This window comes from Sander vitreus, chromosome 8 (assembly GCF_031162955.1).
Source record: "Sander vitreus isolate 19-12246 chromosome 8, sanVit1, whole genome shotgun sequence".
In the NCBI taxonomy this organism is placed as follows: Eukaryota; Metazoa; Chordata; class Actinopteri; order Perciformes; family Percidae; genus Sander; species Sander vitreus.
In genome coordinates this window covers 14353741-14376981 of record NC_135862.1, presented here as the reverse complement: position 1 = coordinate 14376981, position 23241 = coordinate 14353741, and the positions used below count along the sequence as shown (strand labels likewise).

The following is a 23241-nucleotide window of genomic DNA, read 5'->3' as shown; positions in this document are numbered from 1 at the left end:
CTCTGTCTAACCCTTATTTTTCCAGTCTATGGTCTGACTGCAATAACCTGCTTTACAGTCCCTCATTACATGTGCAGGACAACACTGTGCATTTCGGGGACCAAAACAGCTTCTCTATAATGTTATAAACATAAATTGAGTAATGTTATATTTATAACAAGACATTGTATATTATAGACATGTATTATTAGGCTTTTGCATATCTGACCTTTGTTAATGCAGGCCCCTGTTCTCGAATGAAAGAGTACTTTAGAGGTGACCCGGCTGTCTGTTTTGCTGGCTCACCACCAAGCCTGTCATATGACTGCCCTGCACACTTCCCAGTCTCTCTCCCAGTATGGTAACGTAACCTTCCCTTGCTAAAATTAGAGAGCCCTCTGCCGAGGCTTTTTGGAATGTGACTATCCTGTACCCGTCTTGCAAAAGTTAGGGGATATCAATAAATTTATGTCTGTTTTTAATGTTTTCTTGAGTTAACTCCTTCTACACCATAATATGTACCTGGGTGTTTCTTACTAATAATAATAAAAAAAAAACCTGCTGTGAGGTTATGCTTCCTTTTTTTTTACGAAAAAATATTGCTCTGGGCAAATATATTAAGCAGTTCGCAGTTTCTGATCTGAATGCACCGTATATTTGTGGATCTTCTAATGCATAGTAGCACACATACATTTGTTTTCTTTGATGAATCTATAAACATTTTTATCAAAATTGAATAAACAATACACGTACATGTATCACATTATATTGTTTCACATTATCCATCTCTTTTTAACAAGGAAAACAGCTATACTGCATATATGCCTGCAAGTACTGTGTATTTGTTATCCACTTTTGCAAATGTTATGTATTTGGTCAGTTTAGTGGTGAGTAGTTTTAGGGCTACTTTCCTTCAGTTACCATTAGTTTACATTTACCCCATATAATACGTTATATCTCTGCATTATAATAGGTCTACGGAGGAGGCAGACAGTCAAATACACAATGCAGCCTACATATTGTGGGAAATCTACAGTAAATTGATTGATGAATTACAATAGTCCTGCAAACTACAGCTGGGCAATATATCAATATTAAATCGACATCAATATATGAGGCTAGATTCCGTCTTAGATTTTGGATATCGTAATATCGTGATATGACACATGTTACTGTTTTATTATTTTCCTTTACCCACTTAGTCATTATATCCACATTATTGGTGATTATTTATGAAAACTCTCATTGTGTTAATATTTTGTGAAAGCACCAATAGTCAACCCTACAATATCAACGCACTATCAACATCGATGTGTTTGGTCAAAAATATTGTGATAGTTGATTTTCTCCATATCGCCTAGCTTTTCTGCAAACACACAAATTGAGTACAAGAGATATTCAGCAAGTCACATAGGACATGTGTTGGCAAGCTTTTAAGGGGCATTTTACTGATTTTACATATCAAGTTCACAGAGTACCACTCAGCCGTGAATACAGTCAAACAACGTCTTCTATGGCACTGGAGAGTTTCTGAAGTTTCCTAAAAAATTACCCCGATGATGTCACCAGGGTTATGTGGGGATTGATCCCTACCTGACACTCAAGATATTTCATATGATGTTGCTACAATATTAACTATTTCTCATAAATCCTGCAACTTTATGGAAGTGGAATACTAAATCAATGGAGTGCCCCTTTAAGATGCCCGATTACGTTTTTTGTATAGAACAGTAAACATGTCTTACACATTGAGATAATCAGTGTCACATTTTTTACAACCATGTGTGGTTATATTGAGCTTGTGAGGGAATAAATCAATAACCTAAATTTACTGTGGAAGCAGCCGTGATGGCAGACAGTGACCTTCGCTCGGGGTTATCCTGCCATGAGAAGCTCAGAGTTCACCCTGCTCTGCACTGTCCTCCAGACAGACGGAGGAGAAGCTGCAGTTTAAACCCCTATATTAGTCTCGGTCCCTCCTCTGCCTGTGCGACTCTGACGTAGCAACCAGCGTGTCCCGCCGGTGATGTGAAGAAGGGCGGTGCTGCCTGCTTACTGTATATTTCAGGGAGTCTCATAGCGTTTGCCCTCTCTCTGCTCTGAGTTCGTCGAGTGTCAACCTCAAAGTTAATCGGGTGCAGGGAAACATGGCTGGATATTTGAAAGTCCTCAACTCTCTTTCGAGATCCGCCGCTGCTTTTTCCAGAAACCCCGCGGTGGTTGCGCCGGCTGCAAACTGCCAGACTTTACAACAAAGAAACTGTGAGTGGAGAGGGATAACATGGGTCTCCCTCAGCATCATAATGTTAACGGCTAACTTCATCTTTGTATTAAGATGCTGTCTTTTAATGTAGCTCATGTTTGCCAATGTAATGGCGACATAAACAGTCAGCCTTTAGAAGCCGGTGGCGGACGAGCGACGCAGCTAATATTATGTTAGCTAACGTTACCTTGCGTGTGCTGTGAACCAACTGGGATGCTGTTAATAGTGATAAGTGTTTTTTGAGTTTCGGTGCATCGATGCTTTTAACGCTTCCCATTGCCTCAATGGTTGTTTTATGACGGGTCGAGGATGTTTACATAATCCGGAGGCTGTGGACGTCAAGAGATGATGGCCGAGCTGCCGTGGAGAGAGCTGTCTTTGTCTTCCCCATTCAAAGTTTGAGTCCAGTTGATGACAGTGTTAAAGCTATGTTGTCACATTAATGAATGAAACGTTAATGGTCAAACGTACTACTACTATCAGCAAAGATATGGGCATGTATACACTCCAATCTTCTTCGTAAGAAGGAATTAATCAAAGAGAAAGTTTGCTAAGGTGCGAAACCTGGCAGCAGATGTATGAAATGAATCTTCCGCTTTTAGCTGCCTGTGTGTGCCGACATTTTATTGCTCGTCGCTGATGGGGGGCTAAAATACAGCCATGGTCAACCAAGTTAAATCAGTTGTCCAACTCCAAACCGAGTAGCTGCTCTTCAGCCATCGTGTCATTAGTTGCGACGCTGACTTGTAAAACTTTTGCCAAGGTCAGCCACTGCATACGAGACTCCGCTAAAGAGAGCAATGGCTGCCGCTTTTCCGGCTGTCCTACATAATGTTTTCCATCTGGGTTACATTTACAGTACAGCTCAGAGCTGCATATTTTACCACATCTGACCCTTGCATTATTACTGTAAAACCCTGTGCGGTTTTTTACTTCCATGTTGGCTCTAAACGCTGATAAATGTAATATTTTTTATTTATCAGTACCAGGAGATCAACCAAAATCTTTTTTTGGTCTGTGATTTTGGAGCAGGGATCCAGATGTATCACGTAGCTAAGCTCTAAAGACATCCAAAATGTCATACAGCAGGTTGTAACTATATAATAAGCTCTTGTGTTGTAGACACGTCTCCATGCAACCCAAACTAACACCACCAGTTTACAAAGCAGTGGGTCAGGTGAAGGGCACTTTGGCTCTGAAGTTGGATTGAATCAAGATGTCATTAGTCATGAGTAGTATACCTAGCTAGCTGTCAGGTTTGATTGATAGTAGCCCAGTTTAAACCATTATATTTACACCACCAAGTTTATTTATTTATATTTTTTTGTTAACCTTTATTTTTTTTAACCTTTATTTAGGTATAGAATACAATAGGCTACAAAGGTACAGATTAAGTAGGCAGTTCAAGCCGGCGCAAAGTGAGGTGTCAGTAAGTCGATGGATATGCGAAAGTGGTATGGTGATAACATAATATACATGAAATATATATATCTATAACATTGCTGGGATGTAGCAAAGAGTCAGAATACAGTTAGTGCAAATTAAATTGTGGTCAAGATAGTGATGTGGATCCAGTGATCAGTTATAACGCAGTATATATAAATAGATAGTCTATATGAATGCTGAGAAGTAGTGAAGTCAATGTACAGTTAGTGCAATATGTGATCTAGTTAGTGATGTGGATCAGTAATAACACAGTAAACATGAACAGACAGTCTGTCAGAATGCTGAATATAGTAAAAAGTCAATATACAGCTAGTGCAAATATTTGTCCAGGTAGTGAGGTAGAAACATGAATACCACAGTGAAAAGATAGTCTATATGAATGTTAAATGCTGAGATGAAGTAGAGAGTCAATGTACAGCATGTGCAAAGTGTGTACTAAATAGTGATGTTGAACAATCGTAGCACAATATACATGAGTAGACAGAAATATTTAAATGCTGAAATGTAGTAAAGAATCAATATATGGTTAGTGCAGGTTGTGGTCTGAATAGCGAAGTAGATGTAGAAATGAGTAGTAAATATGCAAAAAGTATGTCTCAGCTTGATAAAACAAACAGTGTAGTCCCACAGATACCTGCAATAGGTGTAAAATCTGTTAAGATATGCCCGTGGCAGGCATTGTCACTGTATTTTGTTTTGTGTTTAATGCCGAAATCATCTGGGTTACAAATCAGTGTGCCAAAAGTATGATTGAGAGTGACACTACTGTAACAAGTTGCATGGTATTTGCGGTTTAATAGTTTATTAACTGACCTTTTCACAAATGTCTTGCCTGCAACTTGGTTTTAGTCATCTTGTTTACGTGGTGAAAACCTTTTCTTGGTGTAAGATTAAAAGTTAAGGGGTTTAAGGCTCTCCTCCCTCTGTTGATAGTTAACCAGAGAGACCATATAGAAAAAGGTTGTTGCAGTCATCTTGTCAAGGCACACATTGTTTTAGACAGTCTTTGGCTGCTTGCCCCTATACTGTATATATCACTAGTAATGTTGAGCACATAGTAAAGATCTCATTATCCAACCTCACAGTTCAGTTTCCACATTAGTTGTAAATACTGTGTGCTAGAGGGTATTTAAAACTGCTAAATACTGAAAGCTGGCACTGAATGCTAGGTCAGATTGTTAGTCTTTATGCTTTCATCAGATATTTTCCAGTTTTGAATTGTTTTTTTACACTGCATTTAGGCAAATTCTTTTACAGCTGTTTGAGTCAAAACAGACAGCGCTTATCAACATGCTAAGCTGTGGATTATGGTATGATATCCTGTGCAATTCTTTAATTTTATACTTGGTTGGTTGTATATTTCTGCAAATGACTGGTTTCTCTAAAGCTACCGCCGGGGGCAAAAGTCTTGCAGGCTTATCCCCAATGCATGTGCAAATGATGTGGCAGGCATGCCCACATGACTTTTATTCAGCTCGCCCTTCAGCGTTCAGTTTGTGATGCATTCAGAAGTTACATAACCAACTCAGCTCCCTCCTGCGCTCCCCTCCCCCTGCACTGTGATAGTAGAGCCATGTTTGAGCAGATTTAGGTTAGGACGAGTCAGAAATGGTGCCAGTAACAGTAGCTGTGAATGACTTACCCATGATGCAGTGCAGCAGAGCCTGTACTGTTTGAATAGCAGATAAAATGACAGTGTATTATTAAATATTAAATTACCAAAATCCAGTCCACCTTCTCCGCTCATAAGGTGCTTAATTTTTCCTGATCATAACACATAACTGTTAATATTTCTACTGACACTTTATTTCATTAACAGCATATACAGTAGGTGTGATAGCTGTTTGGAAAAGCTGATTTCTAGTTTAGTGTTTTCTATGTTCAATACATGTCGACTTATCAATTAATCAATAAACCGCTTCAACTCTAATGATAGAATCTCTATACTTGTCATCATGAAATAAGGGGCTAAAAAACTCACCAGCACCAGTAACACTGAGCTAATACTTTTGCTTTTGTTATTTCTTTCTGTTTGCTTCATGCTTTTCAGAAACTTAATTGTAACATAGAGGTACCAACTGTCTTTGCTATGAGGTTATTTTCAGTGCTTGATCTGAAGTCGGCAGGGCTCATGTATCATGTTTGGAGCATGGAAACAGAGCAGAGGCTGTTATGACAGGTGTTACCGAGGCTTCATAAGCCCAACTAGCTCAAATGTCTTCATAAACCCAAGTAGGGTTTTGATATTTTAATAAATTCATTCAATATAAGGAAATGTTGGTTGTGTAACTTTTCCACCAGGCTCCTTATGTTTACTTGCATTATTCTGGGAAGGCTTTGGGTATCAGTGGGGAAGCATTAACTTGGCTGGGAAATCTGGGAGTTACTTGATCCTCTGCACCTCCCCCTGTACTTTTCTATTCACTCAAAATGTCCTGCCGGCAGGACTCGCACTGAGCAGAATGAGAGCAGATATGATTAGAACTGATTAATCGTTTTGTTTATGAAGTGTCAAAATAAAAAATGTTCATCACAGTCACACCATTTAAATGTTGTTTTATCCAAAACCCAAAGATATTCAGTTTACTGTGATACAAAACAGAGAAAGCACTGTCTGCAATTTTTACGTTTTAAATGATTATCATAATAGTTGGCGATTATTTTTCTGTTAAGCAACTAATCAATTAGTCAATTTATCGTTGCAGCTCTAGCGTGAATCTGTCTACATTACATTTCCGAGTGCTCATGCATCTGGTACAAACAAATCGGGACCCACTAAAACACTGAGCCATAGTGCTACTAGTTGCCAAAATCCCCACAGGGTATCTCTAACCTGTGGTTGCAACCATCCAAAAATACAAATTCAAGGCCAACAGTAACATCAATGCTAAGAAGAGTGAACTTTTAATATGCAGTACACTACTCTACTCTACAAACTGTGACATTAATAAGTAGAAAAAAAACTTCTTGGGATCCTGAATGTAATTTTCACAAAACTTGTGTGTATCATTTCATGTTTAAGAACAAAACCACTTTTTAAAGTTAGTTTTTTTTAAACATTGAACTTTAATAACTTAAAGTGTGAGTTTATTTTCATGCCAACAATGACTTTTGACAGAGTGGTCTCTTAACTTCTTTGCTTCCAGTTGCATTGACGTAGATTAGTATCTCTAAAATGAGATGATTAATTGAGAATGAAAAGAATCCTTAGTTGCAGCGCTATTCCTGAGGCACATAAATTATCTGACAAATGCAAAGGAAACAGGACGCAGAAATCTCTCGTGCCTCTCCTCTGCAAAATGCCTCAAAACAGGATCTCTCTCTTTTTTTATTAATCAATGTAGTTTCCTGTGTTTATGATTGTTGCTCAGCAGTTTTTGACCCCCAAATAGGCTAATTAAGCGTTTTGTTGTGAATGAAAAGCTTGAACCGTTCTGTGTGTGATTGACAGATGCCGACAAACGCATCAAAGTGGCCCAGCCAGTGGTGGAGATGGATGGAGACGAGATGACAAGGATCATCTGGGAGTTTATCAAAGAGAAGGTGATGAAGCGGCGTTGAGGGTTGGCGGGGTAAACACACAAAACACTGGTGTGAGTCTCAGAGGACGACATGCCTGCGCTGTCTGACTCGCCTGTTTTTATAGTGCAGACTGAGACATGTGGATGTGGAGGGGGGGGGGTTATGTGGGAGATGATGTATGTATGATGTGGGGGAGGGACTTCGGGGATGTTTCATTCAGTCACTGGCTTATTGCCTCCGGAGAGAGCAGATGGTGCGCAGGCTCAGGAAGAAAACATGGAGAAGCATCAGATGAAATCCCTGAATGTTTTCTGAGTTGTATTGTTCAAACAGTAAATGTGTAATTTATAAACCATATCCAAATCATGCATATAACATGCAAATCACACACACACTTTTTACAATACCTTGTACATGCATTGTGGACATTTTTGATTTGTATACATTTAGAGCCACTTCTTCAGTTAAAGTTATTTGATTTAGTGTCTCAGAAAAGTGAACTGAAAGAAGCTTTCTAGACGGGCAAAGCAGTGTTGATGCTGTAGTAAATTGTGGATGCTAATTTGTGTTTTTGTTGCATCATTTAGCTCATCCTGAACAATGTTGATGTTGAGCTGAAGTATTATGACCTGGGTCTTCCGTATCGTGACCAGACTGATGACCAAGTCACCATTGACTCTGCCCTGGCCACTCTGAAGTACAATGTGGCGGTTAAATGTGCCACCATCACACCCGACGAAGCCAGAGTGGAAGGTCTGTAACAGGTTTTTGAGAGCCTGTTGTACATCAGAGCACTTTATCGCAGACTTGTGCCCATTGCCTCGCAGCTTGAATTTGCAAATTTGAATGTCTGTTATTACTGTAATATTCACTCCAAGTCAAAAGATTTTGAATGCAATATAGGGGACAACACAGAATATATTTGTGCTAGCATGATTTACATCCTTACTGTGGGCTTAACTAGTTGAGTCCCATTAGGATTTTAGAGCATTTTAAGTCCTTAAGACCAAAAGACTGAGGTGGAATAGTCTAAGCCGTTATCATGAAGGAAAATGTTCACGGCCGAGAAAATGCAAGACATTTGTACACAATTAAAAAAGTCTTTAGAAAGGGAGAAGAACTCTGATTGATTGGAAAAAGGCTTAGCAGACCTTGATTGAAAGAAATCTCAAATGTCCAGTCAAAAGGATCTGTTGGTACACAGAGCTGACTGACACTTCATCATTCATTTAAATTATTTTATAGATATGAAAATTAGTATTTCTTTTTTTTTTTTACATTAAGACTTCATAGTTCAAAAAATAATATTTTACTTTCTAAATCTATAATAGTTCGTAGATTAGGTTCTAACAAATCTGTAATGCTAAGATTATCTGCAAATATGTTTATTGCATGCCTAATATCTTTCTAATACATTTCTCTTGTTGTTCTTTGTCATAACTAAGACTATAGAAGTTTAAAAATTAGGCTACGTCAAATTATTCCAAGGGACATTCATGAGGGGGTCCCGGATCAAAACCGCTGATCAAAAGCATTTACTGGCAATGAACATGACTATTAGATATAACTGATACGTCGGATGGCTAAACATGTCGGCCGATAAACGGCAAGAAATTAAAGTACAGAAATGCCAAAAATATGTTTTTAAAACCATGTCACCAATAAATTTCTTGGTAGCAAATGTTGCAAAAACTAATTTTAGGGAATTTAAACTCTCAAATATCAGTATCGGCCTCAAATGTCCTTTACATGCTGTTCTTAGGGTAATTTCTGTGTTTTTGTAATTAGAGTTCAGCCTGAAGAAGATGTGGAAGAGCCCCAACGGTACCATCAGGAACATTCTGGGCGGCACCGTCTTCCGTGAGCCAATCATCTGCAACAACATTCCCAGGCTTGTTACAGGCTGGACGCAGCCCATCACCATCGGCAGACACGCATTCGGTGATCAGGTGAGTCTCCTCTACATGCTGAAGAGAATGTAGCAATTCAGTTTACAGTAACAACCACACCAGGAAATGAAATAATAGTTAATACAATAATAAAAGTTAATGAAATCTACTGTGTTTCTTCTACAGTACAGAGCAACAGACTTTGTTGTGGACCAACCCGGCAAATTCAAGATGATTTTCTCACCTGCTGATGGTAGTGCAGGCAAGGAGTGGGAGGTCTATGACTTTCCTGCTGGTGGCTGTGGAATGGGCATGTACAACACAGATGAGGTGAGTTTGTGCTTCTGTTGCCTTCTTTTCAACAAATCCCATAAAAAAACAAGCAGCAACAATGTGTAAGTCCTTCTCTCAATACGTTTTGACTACCCCACTGCGTCCCTGACACTCAGCCCCAAGCCCATTTGTTCCTGCTGCAGAAAGGAAAAAGGCTAAATTATTTCCCTAAACAGCTGGGTACTGTAGTTTTTAGCAAATATTACTCAAACAGCAGTGAATGGTGTATTCGTAGGGGGCTGTTTTTCCACTGCAGATTAGGTGTGCTAGTGAAAATGTATGGCTGCAGGATGGTGTATGTGGTCAACTCAAAATAAACTACAGTTCCCATGTTCATCATAATTATCCCCAATTATGATGGTCGGCATACCCATTGCACTGATCACTGGTCACTGATGTGTTTGTAATATCTTTCGGACAACAATGGAGCTCTATGGCACAGAGGAACAAGATATATCAGGCTTTGGCTAGACAAAAACTTAGTAAGTGGCATCAATTAATCTTTTTAATGGGATTTGTGGACGGTAAGAAATAGCTTTACGTTTTCTCATTTTAACACACAAGATTTGCTTCTGTGCTCTACAAAAGTCTTGAGGGACGATTGTGTACTAAAAGCCACGATAATAGATAAGCAGTCCTTCCTACCTGAGTAAGATGCTTGTCAGACTGAAATGTCTGTTTGCTAATGAAATGGTGTAGGTGAAAGCTTAAGAAAGTGCGTGGGACCCTGTCTTTGTATTTGTTGCTTTAAGATAAAACAATTCAATAGTAGGAATACAAACTAATATAAACGTGCTTAATTCTTGCCTGTGGTTCCAATTTCTACCCCAATCGCTACCCATTTAGGCATATTGTTAGTACTTATGCCTATACCTAAACTTTGAATTCAATAACTTTTTCATGCTTAAAGAGAACTGCTGTTACATTGTGCCTAAGGCTTTCTGCAGAATCGACACATCAGTCGTTGCAGTGGACTAACCACTTTTCAACCTGCTTCGCTGCTGTTTTGTTTGCCTTCATCGACTGGGCTCTGTTTGATTTAACGACATCAGAGGTCATAGTAGATGACTTTCAACTTGTCAAGGGGAAGGTTGTTGTAACCCCTGTACTACTGATAAGGCTGCCATGAGCTGTTTGTGTTTTTTCCCACAACAGTCGATCACAGGCTTTGCCCACAGCTGCTTCCAGTATGCTATTGGCAAGAAGTGGCCCCTGTACATGAGCACAAAGAACACCATTCTTAAAGCCTATGATGGCAGATTTAAAGACATCTTCCAGGATATCTTTGAAAAGTGAGTGTCTTCTGTCTTTGTGTTTTTTATGCACAAATAGACACATGAAAGAGTTTTTGCTAAACTACTTTTTTGCTCTCTTTCATAAGTGAAATACTAAACTAAAAAAAATTTGATTTATTCTTGTTTACAAAATGAATACAATAATTAGGATTTCGTATAATCATATAGAAAAATGAAACCACTTTTTTCACTTAAATGTTGTAGAATAAGGAGGAAAAAATGGCAAGAAGTAGCTTTTTTTTGTGGTTTGTGCTTCCTACAGGCACTACAAGCCCGAGTTTGACAAACTGAAGATCTGGTATGAGCACAGGCTTATTGATGATATGGTCGCCCAAGTGCTGAAGTCTTCTGGAGCCTTTGTGTGGGCTTGCAAGAACTATGACGGAGATGTTCAGTCCGATATCCTCGCACAGGGTGAGATATTTGGAAAGCAACACGACTACTGCTTCTTGGGAATTGTGTTGGAAAATAATGTTGAAATACTGAAACCTATATGCATTTGAGATGCCTGCCAGTTTTTTGAGCAGATGGGGGTTGCATTAAAGAAGTATTTTTGCATTCTGTGTTTCCTGTTGTAGGTTTTGGCTCTCTGGGATTGATGACATCAGTACTCGTGTGCCCTGACGGAAAGACTATCGAGGCTGAGGCCGCTCACGGCACTGTGACCAGGCACTATCGCGAGCACCAGAAGGTTACTTACCATCTTTATCAATCTAATGGCTCTTTAATGGAAAACATTTCAACTGGGCACTGAAACCGAAAATGCATGAAGCCAAATTATGGCCTCGCAAACAGTGTAATCTGTGGGGTCATACTGCCATCATGTGGTGAAACTTGAGATTGAGAAATATGCTTATAGATGCCCAAAACAAGTAAATATATAATGCTTTACATTCATTAAAATTAAAAACGACATTCTTGTTCTGTGTAATAGTTACAAACGCTAATATAACCCTCATCTTCAGGGAAGGCCGACCAGCACCAACCCCATTGCCAGCATTTTTGCCTGGACAAGAGGCCTGGAGCATCGTGGCAAACTTGACGGGAACCCCGACCTTATCAAGTAAGAGATGTTGCTGTTGTTGTTGTAGGAAACATACAGATCCTGGGACGAACATGTTTTTTTTTCTAAATGTCTTTGTCTTTTGTTTAGGTTCTCCCAGACTCTGGAGAGGGTGTGTGTCGAGACTGTTGAGAGCGGTACGATGACCAAGGACCTCGCAGGCTGCATCCACGGCCTGTCCAAGTAAGTTAATTTAGTGTGTTAATACGTATGTTACAGAGTGGTCAGAGCAACATCAACAACTACTACTATCCTAAATATTGCTGATTTTCTCTGTTTATATCATTTTAATTTGAATACCTTTGGGTTTTTGACTGTTAAGGTCCTTGCACTCTCCGAAAGTCCGGATGCGTTTTCTTCGTATCTGTCATCCTAAAAATGTGTCCAATGTGTATTAATTAATCCGTTACAAAACAAAAACAACAAAACAATACAAAATGGAGTCTTCAAACAGCGAAGGTGATTTTGTTGCCCTCTCTCTTCTTAAAAAGAGAAAAAGAAATAGGAATAAATTGGGTCCATCCAATCGTGAGATTGCGCAGAGAGCTTATCAAGGAGCTGCGGGATTATCCCGATCGATTCAAAGTTTACTTCAGAATGTCAGTGGCTCGGTTTGATGCTTTGCTAGCGATACTAGAGCCACATATTAAAAAGAAGACCACCAAAGAAAATTGAACCTGATCCGAATGTTTTTGGGAACTTGTAATGGCCATTTTTCACAATTTTTTATCCACCAAGCAAATTTGAGAAAATAGTCTGCAGATTTATCAATCATACAAAATCTCAGAAGTTGCAGCCCTGATTCGAAGTATGTATCCATTTATTCCACGGAGCATCTTTATGTTTTCGGACATGAAGCCTATAAATTTGGTGCCTTCAATGGCAGATTTTGAATGCAAATATTCCCTTGGATTAAACCTCCACTATCAGTCTGAAACATTGACATAAGACAGGGTGTTATTTGCCCTGATTCTGACCTGCGAGTTTAAGCCAGTGTGGTCTTCTGTAGACATACAGGATTCTTAGTATTAGCGATATTAAAGCTGGATTGTGGAACTTTTGGCAGTGAGAGTGATCACACAAACAACAGTCAAATCTATAATAACGCTGCATCGCCATGGTCTCGCCCCACTTCCTCTTTTAAGGTATTGGGTAATACAGTTAGACTGACATACTGTGTGACCAATCAGAACCAGTATGAGCAACTACTCTGTGAAGAACTGTGAGTGAATAAGCAAGGTTGGTTGACGGCACTTTGTGTACTGCCCATATAATGAAGTTTTTTTGTGGAGATATAAACTACTCAGTCTCAGTACAAAAAGGCTGTAGCGGCATCCTTCCAGGGACACCACAACTCTGAAATACTGAGAAATACAGCGAGCTTTCCCTGGCGATGATAGACTTAATCATTGTGTGAACTCGTTTGGCAAGAATGTATGTATTGTAAGAATGTGCTTGAATGTAACGGCCGTTCATTCATATGTAAAAGTTCTGCACTCGTGCTTTAATTAGGGGTGCATTTTTGCTCATTTCTAATGAACAAATGCACATGAATGATGAAGAACAAACTGCACACGTGTTGCACGATTGTCCATCCAGGTACAGATAAAAGATTTTCTAAGCATTGAATTAAACCCTTACTGGAGGGTTGCGTAGCCCTGGTGGAGGTATGTGCTGTCGTTCACCATCTCATTTCTGCACATGATTGGTAGATGACAGACTATATTAGCTGTTAGCATCAGCTCACCTACTAACTTGAGCACATCTTGACTTTCCCTTTATCCATGAGGCATTGCAGCTCACACATCTGCCAGTGATTGCTTGTTATTTTTGTCATTAAAGACACTATTCTCAGCAAACTAGAGACACATACAGGAGGACCTCCATTTAAAAATAATACCGCTGTCATGTCATACTGTCATGTAGCACCAAGTCATACTGTGTTTAAAGCAACACGCCGACTTATTGGGACTTTAGCTTATTCACCGTAACCCCCAGAGTTAGACAAGTCGATGCATACCCTTCTCATCTCTGTGCGTGCTGTAACGCTGTCTGACGCCCCCAGCATTAGCTTAGCCTAGCAAAGATCATGCAGGTAACTGGTTCCAACTAGCCGACTGCTCCGAATAAGTGACAAAATAACGCAAACATGTTCCTATTTACATGTTGTGATTTGTATAGACACAGGGTGTACAAATAATGCCATGATCACCAGTCACGTTTGCTACTAACTAGCTATTCACATTGGTTTTGTTGACAGAAGTAACTGTGCTTTTCGGTGTTGCGCTAATCACTCCGCCCAAGTAGCAGTGCTTCCACTTTCTTATAATATAGTTCCAACTTAGTATACGGTTAGAATATGGCTGTGTCTCATGTGACCTTATTATTTGTACACCCTGTGACTATACAAATCACAACATGTAAATAGGAACATGTTTGTGTTATTTTGTCACTTATTCGGAGCAGTCGGCTAGTTGGAACCAGTTACCTGCATGATCTGTGCTAGGCTAAGCTAATGCTGGGGGCGTCAGACATCGTTACAGCACGCACGGAGATGAGAAGGGTATGTATCGACTAGGGTTGGGCATCGAGAACCGATTCCTACTTGGAATCGTTTCAAAAATTACGATTCCATTGGAATCGTTTCAAAAATTACGATTCCATCGGAATCGTTTCTTTTAATCGTTTGGAGGATTTGCTTTCAAATCCGATCATCACTTCCCAATTTAATATGCCCAAGTTTTGGTTTCCGAAGCAGCCAGGCGCTTGTTGTGTTGCAGCCTTGGAGCAGAGTAAGCAGCGCTCTAATGTGGCTTTATTTTACGTTGAAAAAGCTGTAAAACTGCAAACCACCACTGAATCAAAATAAAACGTTCCTCTTATTTGTGAAAATAGGCATGTGACCCGTTTCAACTCCACCCCTCAAAGAATCAGAATCGAAAGGAAGAATTGGAATTGGAATCAGAATCGTTAAAATCCAAACGATGCCCAACCCTAGTATCGACTTGTCTAACTCTGGGGGTTACGGTGAATAAGTCCCAATAAGTCGGCGTGTTCCTTTAAAGTTGCTCATATCACACAGCTTGCTCATTCTAAGTAATAATGATAATGAAGGTATTGATAATTATGATGCTGTTTTTATTAACCAACAACCATAATAATAAGAATAAAATAAGAAAGGTTATTGTAGGTAAGAAAGGTGATTGTATTGCTACAGTATTGTCTTTTTTTCCTAAAGTAGTGTACAGAATTTTCTGATCTGCTCTGTCTTGTCTTAACTTCTCAGTGTCAAGCTGAACGAGCACTACGTCAATACCACCGACTTCCTCGACGCCATCAAGACAAATCTGGATAAAGCCCTCGGCAAGTAACGGACTTGAAAGTATATAGTTAGCCTGGAGATGGCAGTGTCACTCATCGGTTTTTGTACCTCATTTTTAACTTAAAAGGTCAATAAATCAACTTGCATTTTGTCTGAAGGAAACAATACTGTCTATAAGATTATGTAGTATTCTTTTAGAATTTAAAATAGTTGAGAACTGTGCTTCCACCTGATGCCTCCCTAACTATCTGTTCCACTTTTTGCAAGGTTTTATTTTTGTAATGTGAAGTACTGTATTCAATACTGTGTAATGCCTTGTGCAGGACTGAAGCCCATGTCAAACATATTTGACAATAAATCCAGTGTTTGACCCACTATTGGTATTTTCGGTTGTTTGAAAGCAAACGAAAGTCAAGCATTTCAAAGGTAAATAAATTTATTATTTTACAGTATTGTTTGGTACACAACATTTTACATACATTTCTATCCACATTATCTCCACACTAATGTCTAATACAGAAAGCCATTTAAGATGAACGTCTTCCCCTTTTTATATCACCACTAAAACAGTGATGGAATGAACACAGAAGCTGAAAAACTCACAAAATTGAGCATTCTTACAGTATTTTAAATGCGCTATACCAACATCGCAAATGGATACCTTGTTTTGCAGGTTAGAAGTTTGAAAAGCTAAACACTGGGAAACTGAATATATTGAGCATTTCCCAAATCATTTTCCACAAGGTCCGTGGCCCTGTCACATGTTGGGAGGCTGTCGTTCATCACTTGAGACCAGAGTACAGCATGATGGATGGCATGCTCTTGCAGACACACTGGGGCACTTAATATTTGTGTCTCGAGTTTTTTTTTGGGACACTTCTTGTTGAGATTCATCCATAAAAAAACAGAACTGCAATATGAATGCAGGGTTTGCATTGCTTTTGGAAAAATGCTGCAGTCTCGTCTCGTGAAGGCATGGATGAGGGAAATGGTGAGGATTGTTGAAAGAGAAGCTGTACCACAGCCTGTTCTCTGTGGTAATCTTTTGAGGAGATCTACAGATGGGTGGGAGGGAAACCTGAATGTAATTTCATGAGGTCTGCGATTGGACCCCAAGAAATCCAATGTCCCAGCTCAACACAACAGCAAGGAAAAGAGACTTACAGTCCCCGTAGCTGCAAGATTTGATCCAATTCTTTGGTAAAGGGGTCCTACCATTAAAAAAAGGTATTTTGATTAGCGTCTTAAAACATTCCACAGAAACAATTACATTCATAGATTACAGGGTGATGCTTGTTAATGCAGAAACATAAAGAGTAGACACAGTGGTCCTCAGTGCAATGCACTAATTACAGTACCAGCCAACATACGAGAGGACTGATGTATTCTGTACAGTATTATACAATAAAACACAGATTGCAAATCCAATGGAATTTAACTCATTCTGCAGACTTTAAATTTAATTTATCACATTATAAATCAAAGTGAATCATTAACCTCTGCAACTTAATAAGATTTGGCAAGTAAAATAAACTGTTCCCTTCACATTAGTTTACCCCAGCAGACTGAGAGAGACCGGGATTGTCTGAATGAGCAAGTACAGTATAACATCACCATATGCTTTTATGCTTAAAAATGTTCTGTTTAAATCCGGCTCAGATAATACTGACAACTGACAATATCTATTTATTTATAAAGATATTTTTTTACCTAAATGCTCCTGTTTTAGACAATCCGCTTTTCTCAAATATAATATATTTATTCAGTAGATTTGCTGTGTTTTAGAGATGAAAAATATGTAATAAAGTTAAGAAGCATACATTTCCAAATTCTGTAGCATTACGAGTGATTCCAGTGCAAATGAATGTGCAGTTTGCTGGGTTTCTTCGCACACTCAAAGAACAACCCAAGCACAATGCCTTTAAAAGCAAACACAAAAAACCAATACATTTTCATAAGTTCAAACTTATTTTCAGTTTTGGGTCATTTCAATAATTCACACAGTGCTAAAGCGCCCTGCGCCCTTACCATAGGTGCTGTAATACTCCATTTGAGATAGTTTAGCAATGTCTGGTGTGTTGTTGTTGTTAGCTCGGTTTTCTCGCTCGCTGAATTCAAAGCTCTCCTCTTCGTAGTCCTCCTGGCCATCTGTGTCCTGGGGGGGTTCTGATGAAGGAAGCAAATACACACATATGATCCCACTCTGTCCTTAACAGCACACACATACAGAGCTCTTCCTAAAGACACACGGCCTCATTGAGGACAGCCAGTAGATTGTCCCTCCTCCCCTGCCTCAGTATCAGTCTCTACTGATAGAGACAGGCATGTCTAATCCAGGCACTGCTATATTTACTAAACACACAGGGAGGGAGTGACAGAGAAACATCAAAACACTCGGCCACTCGATTACAGTACATGCTGAGTCAAAGTGCATTAGGGGTAGACTGAGTGACAATAATGCGACATGAAGCCCACGGAGCAGTCACACTAGGAAATTTACCACACGTAACCCATCGACAAATTCAAATATCATCAAGGAGTTTCATCTACTTCAATGCAGAGAGTGTAATTAAGGATAATCGATGGAGATATTCACCTTGTCCGTCTATTGAGGTGTCCATGATGCCGTGTTTAACCTTCATGTGTCGGCTGAGGTTGCCCTTCAGGTTGAACTTGCTGGTGCAGTAAGGGCACTTGAAGGGCTTGCTGCCGGCGTGGAGGTGCATGTGGCCGAGGAGGTTGTACATTCTGTTGAAAGACTTTCCGCACACCTGAGAGACAAGAGCACAATTAGTCAGTACCCCTTCCCCGCTCTGTCCCACTGGGACCCAGTTTGTTCTTGAAGTAAAACTACACTTGTTTCACTCACCTTGCATTTGAAAGGCTTCACCGGCAGGTGGACAATCATGTGCGTTTTAAGGGTCTGCTTCTGGACAAAGGTCTTGAAGCAGACGTGGCACTGGAAGGGCCTCACACTGGCATGAATCAACATGTGTCTCTTCAGGTTGGCAGACAGGGTGAACTCTCTGGCACAGACATCACACTTGAATTCTTTCATACCCTGTAGAAACAAAAAAGTGTTTGGGCATTTATATTACTTTGGCTAGATATATGGTTTAGAGGGAAATAAATAATGAGTCATAGGGAGAAAACACACAAGGGTTTTGATTCAACACATATAGATTACATTATCCCCCCCCCTGTGTTGAAAGACTAAGTGAATAAAGTCTAACAATGGAAGAAAAAAAACTTTTTTTATTTTAACAATTATTAAAATATTTAACAAAAGCAAATGCCATGAACAAAATGTTTGTCCCATAGAGAATAAAACAGACTATATAATGAAATGGAGAGAAGACCAGGGTGATTCATCAGACACAAAGGGAAGTAGCTCTGCAAACGACACAACACAAAACACATGCAAGTGGGGGGTTGAGCCAAACAAAAAAACTCAAGGCCTTTGAAGGCTATGTTTACAAAGCAACTGGTTTTGGAGGAAAGGCTGTGGAGCAAGTGTGCAATATACCCTCCCATTTCATACAGGATTCATACAAAACTCTGATTGAGTGAAGCTAAAATACTTTTTCTATTTTAAATAAAGGTTTAGTATGCTGGAGCTGCTACCCCCGCGAACCGATACCGGATAAGCGGACGGAGATGGATGGATGGTTTAGTATGTGCTGTTGCATTAGGCCAGCATATTCTGGTAGACACAGGCACATCATTTAGGTTTCAGTGCCTTAAGTGCGAGGGTGTGCTCTGCCAGTACCTTGTGAGTGAGAGCGTGTTGTCGGAGGTGGTGGATCTGGACAAACTCCATGCCGCATTCAGGGCAAACGTAGGGCCGCACGTTCTGGTGTTTCATCAAGTGGTTCTGCAGCTGGCTGCGGTAAGCAAAGGACTTGTGGCACTCTGTGCACTGGTATGTGGTCGGGCCCTGGTGGCTGGCCAGGTGACGCTTCAGGTGTGCGTAGGTTGGGAACTCGAGACCACACTGGGTGCAGACATGGCACTGACCGTTCTCATGTTTGTTCTCGTGGGTCCTCAGCTCGCTGGGGTAGGCAAAGCCGCGGCCACAGAAGCGGCAGCTGTAGGGCTTGACGTCCGAATGCTGCAGCATGTGCCGCTTCAGGTGGCTGGTCTGCGTGAAGGCCTTCTCACAAACGGTGCACTTGTGAGGTCTGGTTCCCTGGTGGGTGAGCAGGTGAGTCTGGAGGTGACTCGGCTGCTTGAAGAGCTTTCCACAGTGTAGACATTCATGGGGCTTAATTCCATTATGGCCCAGAATATGAGTGACAAGGTTGTATTTGGATGTGTATGACTTCTCACACATGCGGCACTTCCAGCGTTTCAGACCCTCTCCCACATCTACGCAGTAAGACTCGTCGATCTGTACGTTAATGTCCAGCCGGTCGATCTGCATTCGCCTGGCAAGGCCCTCTGGGTCTGACCACAGCATGGCCTGGCCGTTCTCTTCATACTCTCCTGGCAGGGCCATGTCAGTGGACTCGTAGGCCACCTCATTGGACTCATAATAGCGGCTCTCCAGAGGACTGCCAGTGTCACCACTTGTCTTGAGGTTTAGTGCCTCTTCCTCTTCTTCCTCCACCACCAATTCTTCTTCCTTCCTCTCTCTTTCTCTACCAGTGTTTTCCTCTTCTTCCTGTTCTGGCTGTCTGTCTGTTTGTGACCTGGGTGTATCGCTCACACACTCTTTTAGAGAACCTTGTTGGGCGACTGGATCCTCTGACTTGCCAGGACTTTGCCTACTGTTCATGTGAATGCAGGAAGGAGGGGTATCAGACTCAAGCCGTTCACCTTTAACCTGAGCTTGTGGACTTGCTACTTTGTGTGGGTGACCCTCCTCACTCTTGGGCCTCTTTGTCCTCCCACGGGGCCCAGGCCGTCTTCTCTCACTGCAGTGGGGCTGGGGCTCCGGCTCCCCAGCGGGCTCAGCTAGGTAGTCCCCGTTGGCCCCTATTAGCTGATCTGCATACTCATACTCCATTGCCTCAGGTGGAGGAGGGGGGCACTCTCTGGGCTCCCCCTTGTAAAAGCCATTAGGAGCAATAGTGGCCCCAAAGATTTCATTCTGGGAGATGAGGCCAAGAACAGCAGCCTGAGCCAGAGATAGCACGACCACAGGCTCTGTCTGCGTGCCCACATCCACGTGGCCCTCTGTCATCTTGGGGTAGGTCCGCAACAAGCGGCTACTCTCCTCCTCCTGGAAGAAAACACATAGAACATACAAGTTTTAAAAAATGAACTTAAAGAAATAATATGTCTCTTTTTTTTATTACTCCTTTGTTACAAATCCTGCCTTATATAACCTTTTCCCATTGTAGCCTTATGCTATTGGTAACATTCCTATTACTGTAATACAAACAAAAGGTTTTGTGTTGCCAGAATATTGAAATTATCATATGATTTAGTTTTTTTTAAATCCAGACTGACACCAGAAGCAACTCCCGGGGCTCCAGAAGAGTATTAAGAGAATGTTTTTCAGGGTTACTCTGTGAGAGCTGAATTCGTCATTTCTTTGGTCTGAATCCACAAAACATTTGATTGAGGAGATAAGGCAGATCTATGTTAGCACCCCGCTTCCTTCCTTGACAGGCTTTAGAATAATAAAGAACACAACAAGGGATGCAGGTCCAGCCAGGAAGTTGACTTCCGTGGACTGTCCTCAGCTCTTCCTGTGGGGTCCCGGGACAGCCTGGCTGACCAAAGTCAGCTCATCGCTGGGTCTATCTGTCACATTCACGAGGAGCAAAGTGTCTCAGCTCTACACATGCCGTAGCTGACTTCATAATGCCTGCCACACTGGGCTTCCTTAACAAGATGATATATGCCGGCAGGCAGTCTCATATCCATAACAGACAGTCAATTGAGCTTCGAGCTCATTCTGTATTCCAGACCGATGCAAAAGACTCGCTAACATAATTGTATGGTTCGGAAGTGTTTCAGACCCACATGCACATGTTTACCCCGGCGCCTGTAAAAGCAGAACAGTGAAACTATGAGTAAGAAATTGTGGTACAACCAAACTGTTTGTCCGTGGTAAAGGAGAAGCGAGTATTGTAGTCCACTGGTTTTAGGTTATTTCTCAGCATGGATCTGAGCGGTAGGAAAATGTATAGAGAGAAGCTCTGACCCCTACTTTCTTTTCAGACTAGTCTTCATTCTGTGCCATACTCACCAGCAAAATCTGCTTCCTTTCCTTACACAATACAGAGAGAAAGAGTGGATGTAGAAAAGGGAAAAATAATAAGAGATAAAGCAGGAATAAAGGTGTGTGTGTGTGTGTGTGTGTGTGTGTGTGTGTGTGTGTGTGTGTGTGTGTGTGTGTGTTGGGAGAGGGGAGTAGACCTGGATGCCCTGATAACCACGTCATTTATAATTACTGCTTTTAAAGTAGTCAGACAGAGACAGACTGTGTGTTTGTGAGAAAGAAAAGGAAAGAGACTGGGTGTGTATTTGAAAGCGTGTGTGTGTGTGTGTGAGAGAGAAAAGAGAGGGAGGGAGGTATGGAGAGAAGGAGAAAGAGCTGTGGGCGGGGGAGGAGTGGAGGGAGACAGAGAGAGAAATGAGATGGAGGGGCTGAAAGATAAAGAAAGAGGGGAGGAGAGGGAGGGGAGGGAAGGGGAAGGAGAGATTGAGTGAGCATGTGAGAGGAGGGAAGAGAGAAAGGAAAAGGAGAGGGAGGGGGTGTGTGAGGGGGGGGCGGAGAGAGACAGAAAGACAGAGTGAGTGAGTGAGAGAGAGAGAGAAAGAGTGGAAGGAGGGGAGCCGGAGAGAGAAGAAAAAGCACAGCAAAATGAAAGGCTGACAAAATGAAAGAGAAAAAGACAAATGACAAGGAGAAAGAGAAGGTAGGGTAGTAATTGCCAGAGTCCGTACTTTCACATTTAAAGTTGCATCTGAGAGACACCTAAGGACAAACAATTAGAGCAGCAGCAGAAAACGTGCGGCAGAGACAGAGACACAACTCTTATCTTTTTTTTTTAAAGATGTTACCCACTGCGGTACTCATATGAATGTAAAAAGTAATCTCGCTTCCTCTCACACTCACAAACAGACAAGAGTGTAAATACCTCACTAACAAACTGCCAAACAAGTAACCACCAACCCCCTCTAACCCCTAGCAGCAACACATCTTTCTCCATCTTTTGGTTACAAACTCACCACATTGTTCCTGGAGTGATGTTTGAGGTGTTTCAGGGATCTCATCCTTCAGGAGAAATGAGTGGAGTAAAAAAATCCACCTCCTATTTATATCTGTAGGAGAGTGGGGCGGTCCCACGGCTCATCCTCCTCCTACTGTTGCTGTTATCAGAACTGACTGTGCCTGCCCCCCTCCACCCCACCACACGCACACCCGCACAAACACACACACACACACACACACACACACACACACACACACACACACACACACACACACACACACACACATCATCACCCCATTTCTTTCTCTTCCTCCCACCCTCTCCTTCCCATCTCACTTCTCTTTCTCTCCTCTTTTCTCTTACAAACACACACACACACACACACACACACACACATCTTATCTCCCTTTCTCACTACATACAATTCAGCATGACCCTTCAACACACATTTCTCTTGAAGGCACACAGAGAGACACAAGCTCTATCTTTTCTTGATCACACTTTATACTTTGCATTTCCTTTTTTTATGAGTGTGTGCTCAAACGCACAAACACTTATACAATCTAATCAGTGGTTTCTCTCTGTACGTGCACACAGATATATGGGAATTTACACACCCACAAACATGTTTATATATATGTATGTATGCAGGCACACATAGAGGCACGTACACACTTTCACAACACGCAAAAACACTCAGAGAGACTATGGGTGGAGGTGCGTCTGTCAGCAGCAAAACAGTCAGACAGATAATGTCTGAGAAATGCTAAAATTTTAACTTTCCAAAGACTGTGCAGTTTGCCATTATTTCTAGATTCTAACTAATTAACTATTGAGGCAGCCTGAAGTATACTGTCTGAGAAATACAGAAGAGAAAAAATGAGTGACAAAAGAAAAGAGAAGGAGAAAGAAAGGAGAGAAAAGCAGTTAGGAGAGGGAGGGAGGGAGACAGACATGGGG

The 23241-nt window shown here is 41.1% G+C and overlaps 2 protein-coding genes across 3 annotated transcripts; one reads left to right on the top strand and one right to left on the bottom strand.

Moving 5' to 3' along the window:
* The first annotated feature begins 1997 nt into the window (after positions 1 to 1997).
* On the top strand, positions 1998 to 15487 carry idh2 (isocitrate dehydrogenase (NADP(+)) 2). The gene is made up of 11 exons (XM_078256943.1): positions 1998 to 2241; positions 7140 to 7231; positions 7798 to 7963; positions 8999 to 9159; positions 9286 to 9429; positions 10588 to 10724; positions 10990 to 11141; positions 11306 to 11418; positions 11693 to 11790; positions 11881 to 11973; positions 15077 to 15487. The coding sequence occupies exons 1-11, from the start codon at positions 2127 to 2129 to the stop codon at positions 15159 to 15161; spliced, it is 1356 nt and encodes a 451-aa protein (XP_078113069.1). The 5' UTR covers positions 1998 to 2126; the 3' UTR covers positions 15162 to 15487.
* Positions 15488 to 15530: 43 nt separating this feature from the next.
* On the bottom strand, positions 15531 to 22378 carry znf710a (zinc finger protein 710a). 2 transcript variants are annotated; one of them, XM_078256941.1, is made up of 6 exons: positions 22298 to 22378; positions 18882 to 20336; positions 17982 to 18173; positions 17709 to 17883; positions 17141 to 17278; positions 15531 to 17031 (listed from the first exon to the last, which is right to left on the bottom strand). In XM_078256941.1, exons 1-6 carry the CDS (start codon positions 22340 to 22342, stop codon positions 16952 to 16954), a joined length of 2085 nt encoding a protein of 694 aa, XP_078113067.1. In that variant the 5' UTR covers positions 22343 to 22378; the 3' UTR covers positions 15531 to 16951. The 2 variants fall into 2 exon arrangements, with proteins under 2 accessions (XP_078113067.1, XP_078113068.1); XM_078256942.1 differs by having other exon boundaries at positions 15531 to 16323.
* Positions 22379 to 23241: the final 863 nt, after the last annotated feature.

Bases quoted from the DNA above. Each gene is read 5' to 3' on its own strand.
- idh2 (XM_078256943.1), top strand. From the start codon at position 2,127: ATGGCTGGATATTTGAAAGTCCTCAACTCTCTTTCGAGATCCGCCGCT. The intron at 7,232-7,797 runs GTGATGAAGCGG...TGCATCATTTAG, and splicing joins GGGAGTTTATCAAAGAGAAG to CTCATCCTGAACAATGTTGA. The intron at 10,725-10,989 runs GTGAGTGTCTTC...TGCTTCCTACAG, and splicing joins TTCCAGGATATCTTTGAAAA to GCACTACAAGCCCGAGTTTG.
- znf710a (XM_078256941.1), bottom strand. From the start codon at position 22,342: ATGAGATCCCTGAAACACCTCAAACATCACTCCAGGAACAATGTG. The intron at 18,174-18,881 runs GTACTGGCAGAG...TTGTTTCTACAG, and splicing joins AACACGCTCTCACTCACAAG to GGTATGAAAGAATTCAAGTG. The intron at 17,032-17,140 runs GTAAGGGCGCAG...TTGCTTTTAAAG, and splicing joins GGAGTATTACAGCACCTATG to GCATTGTGCTTGGGTTGTTC.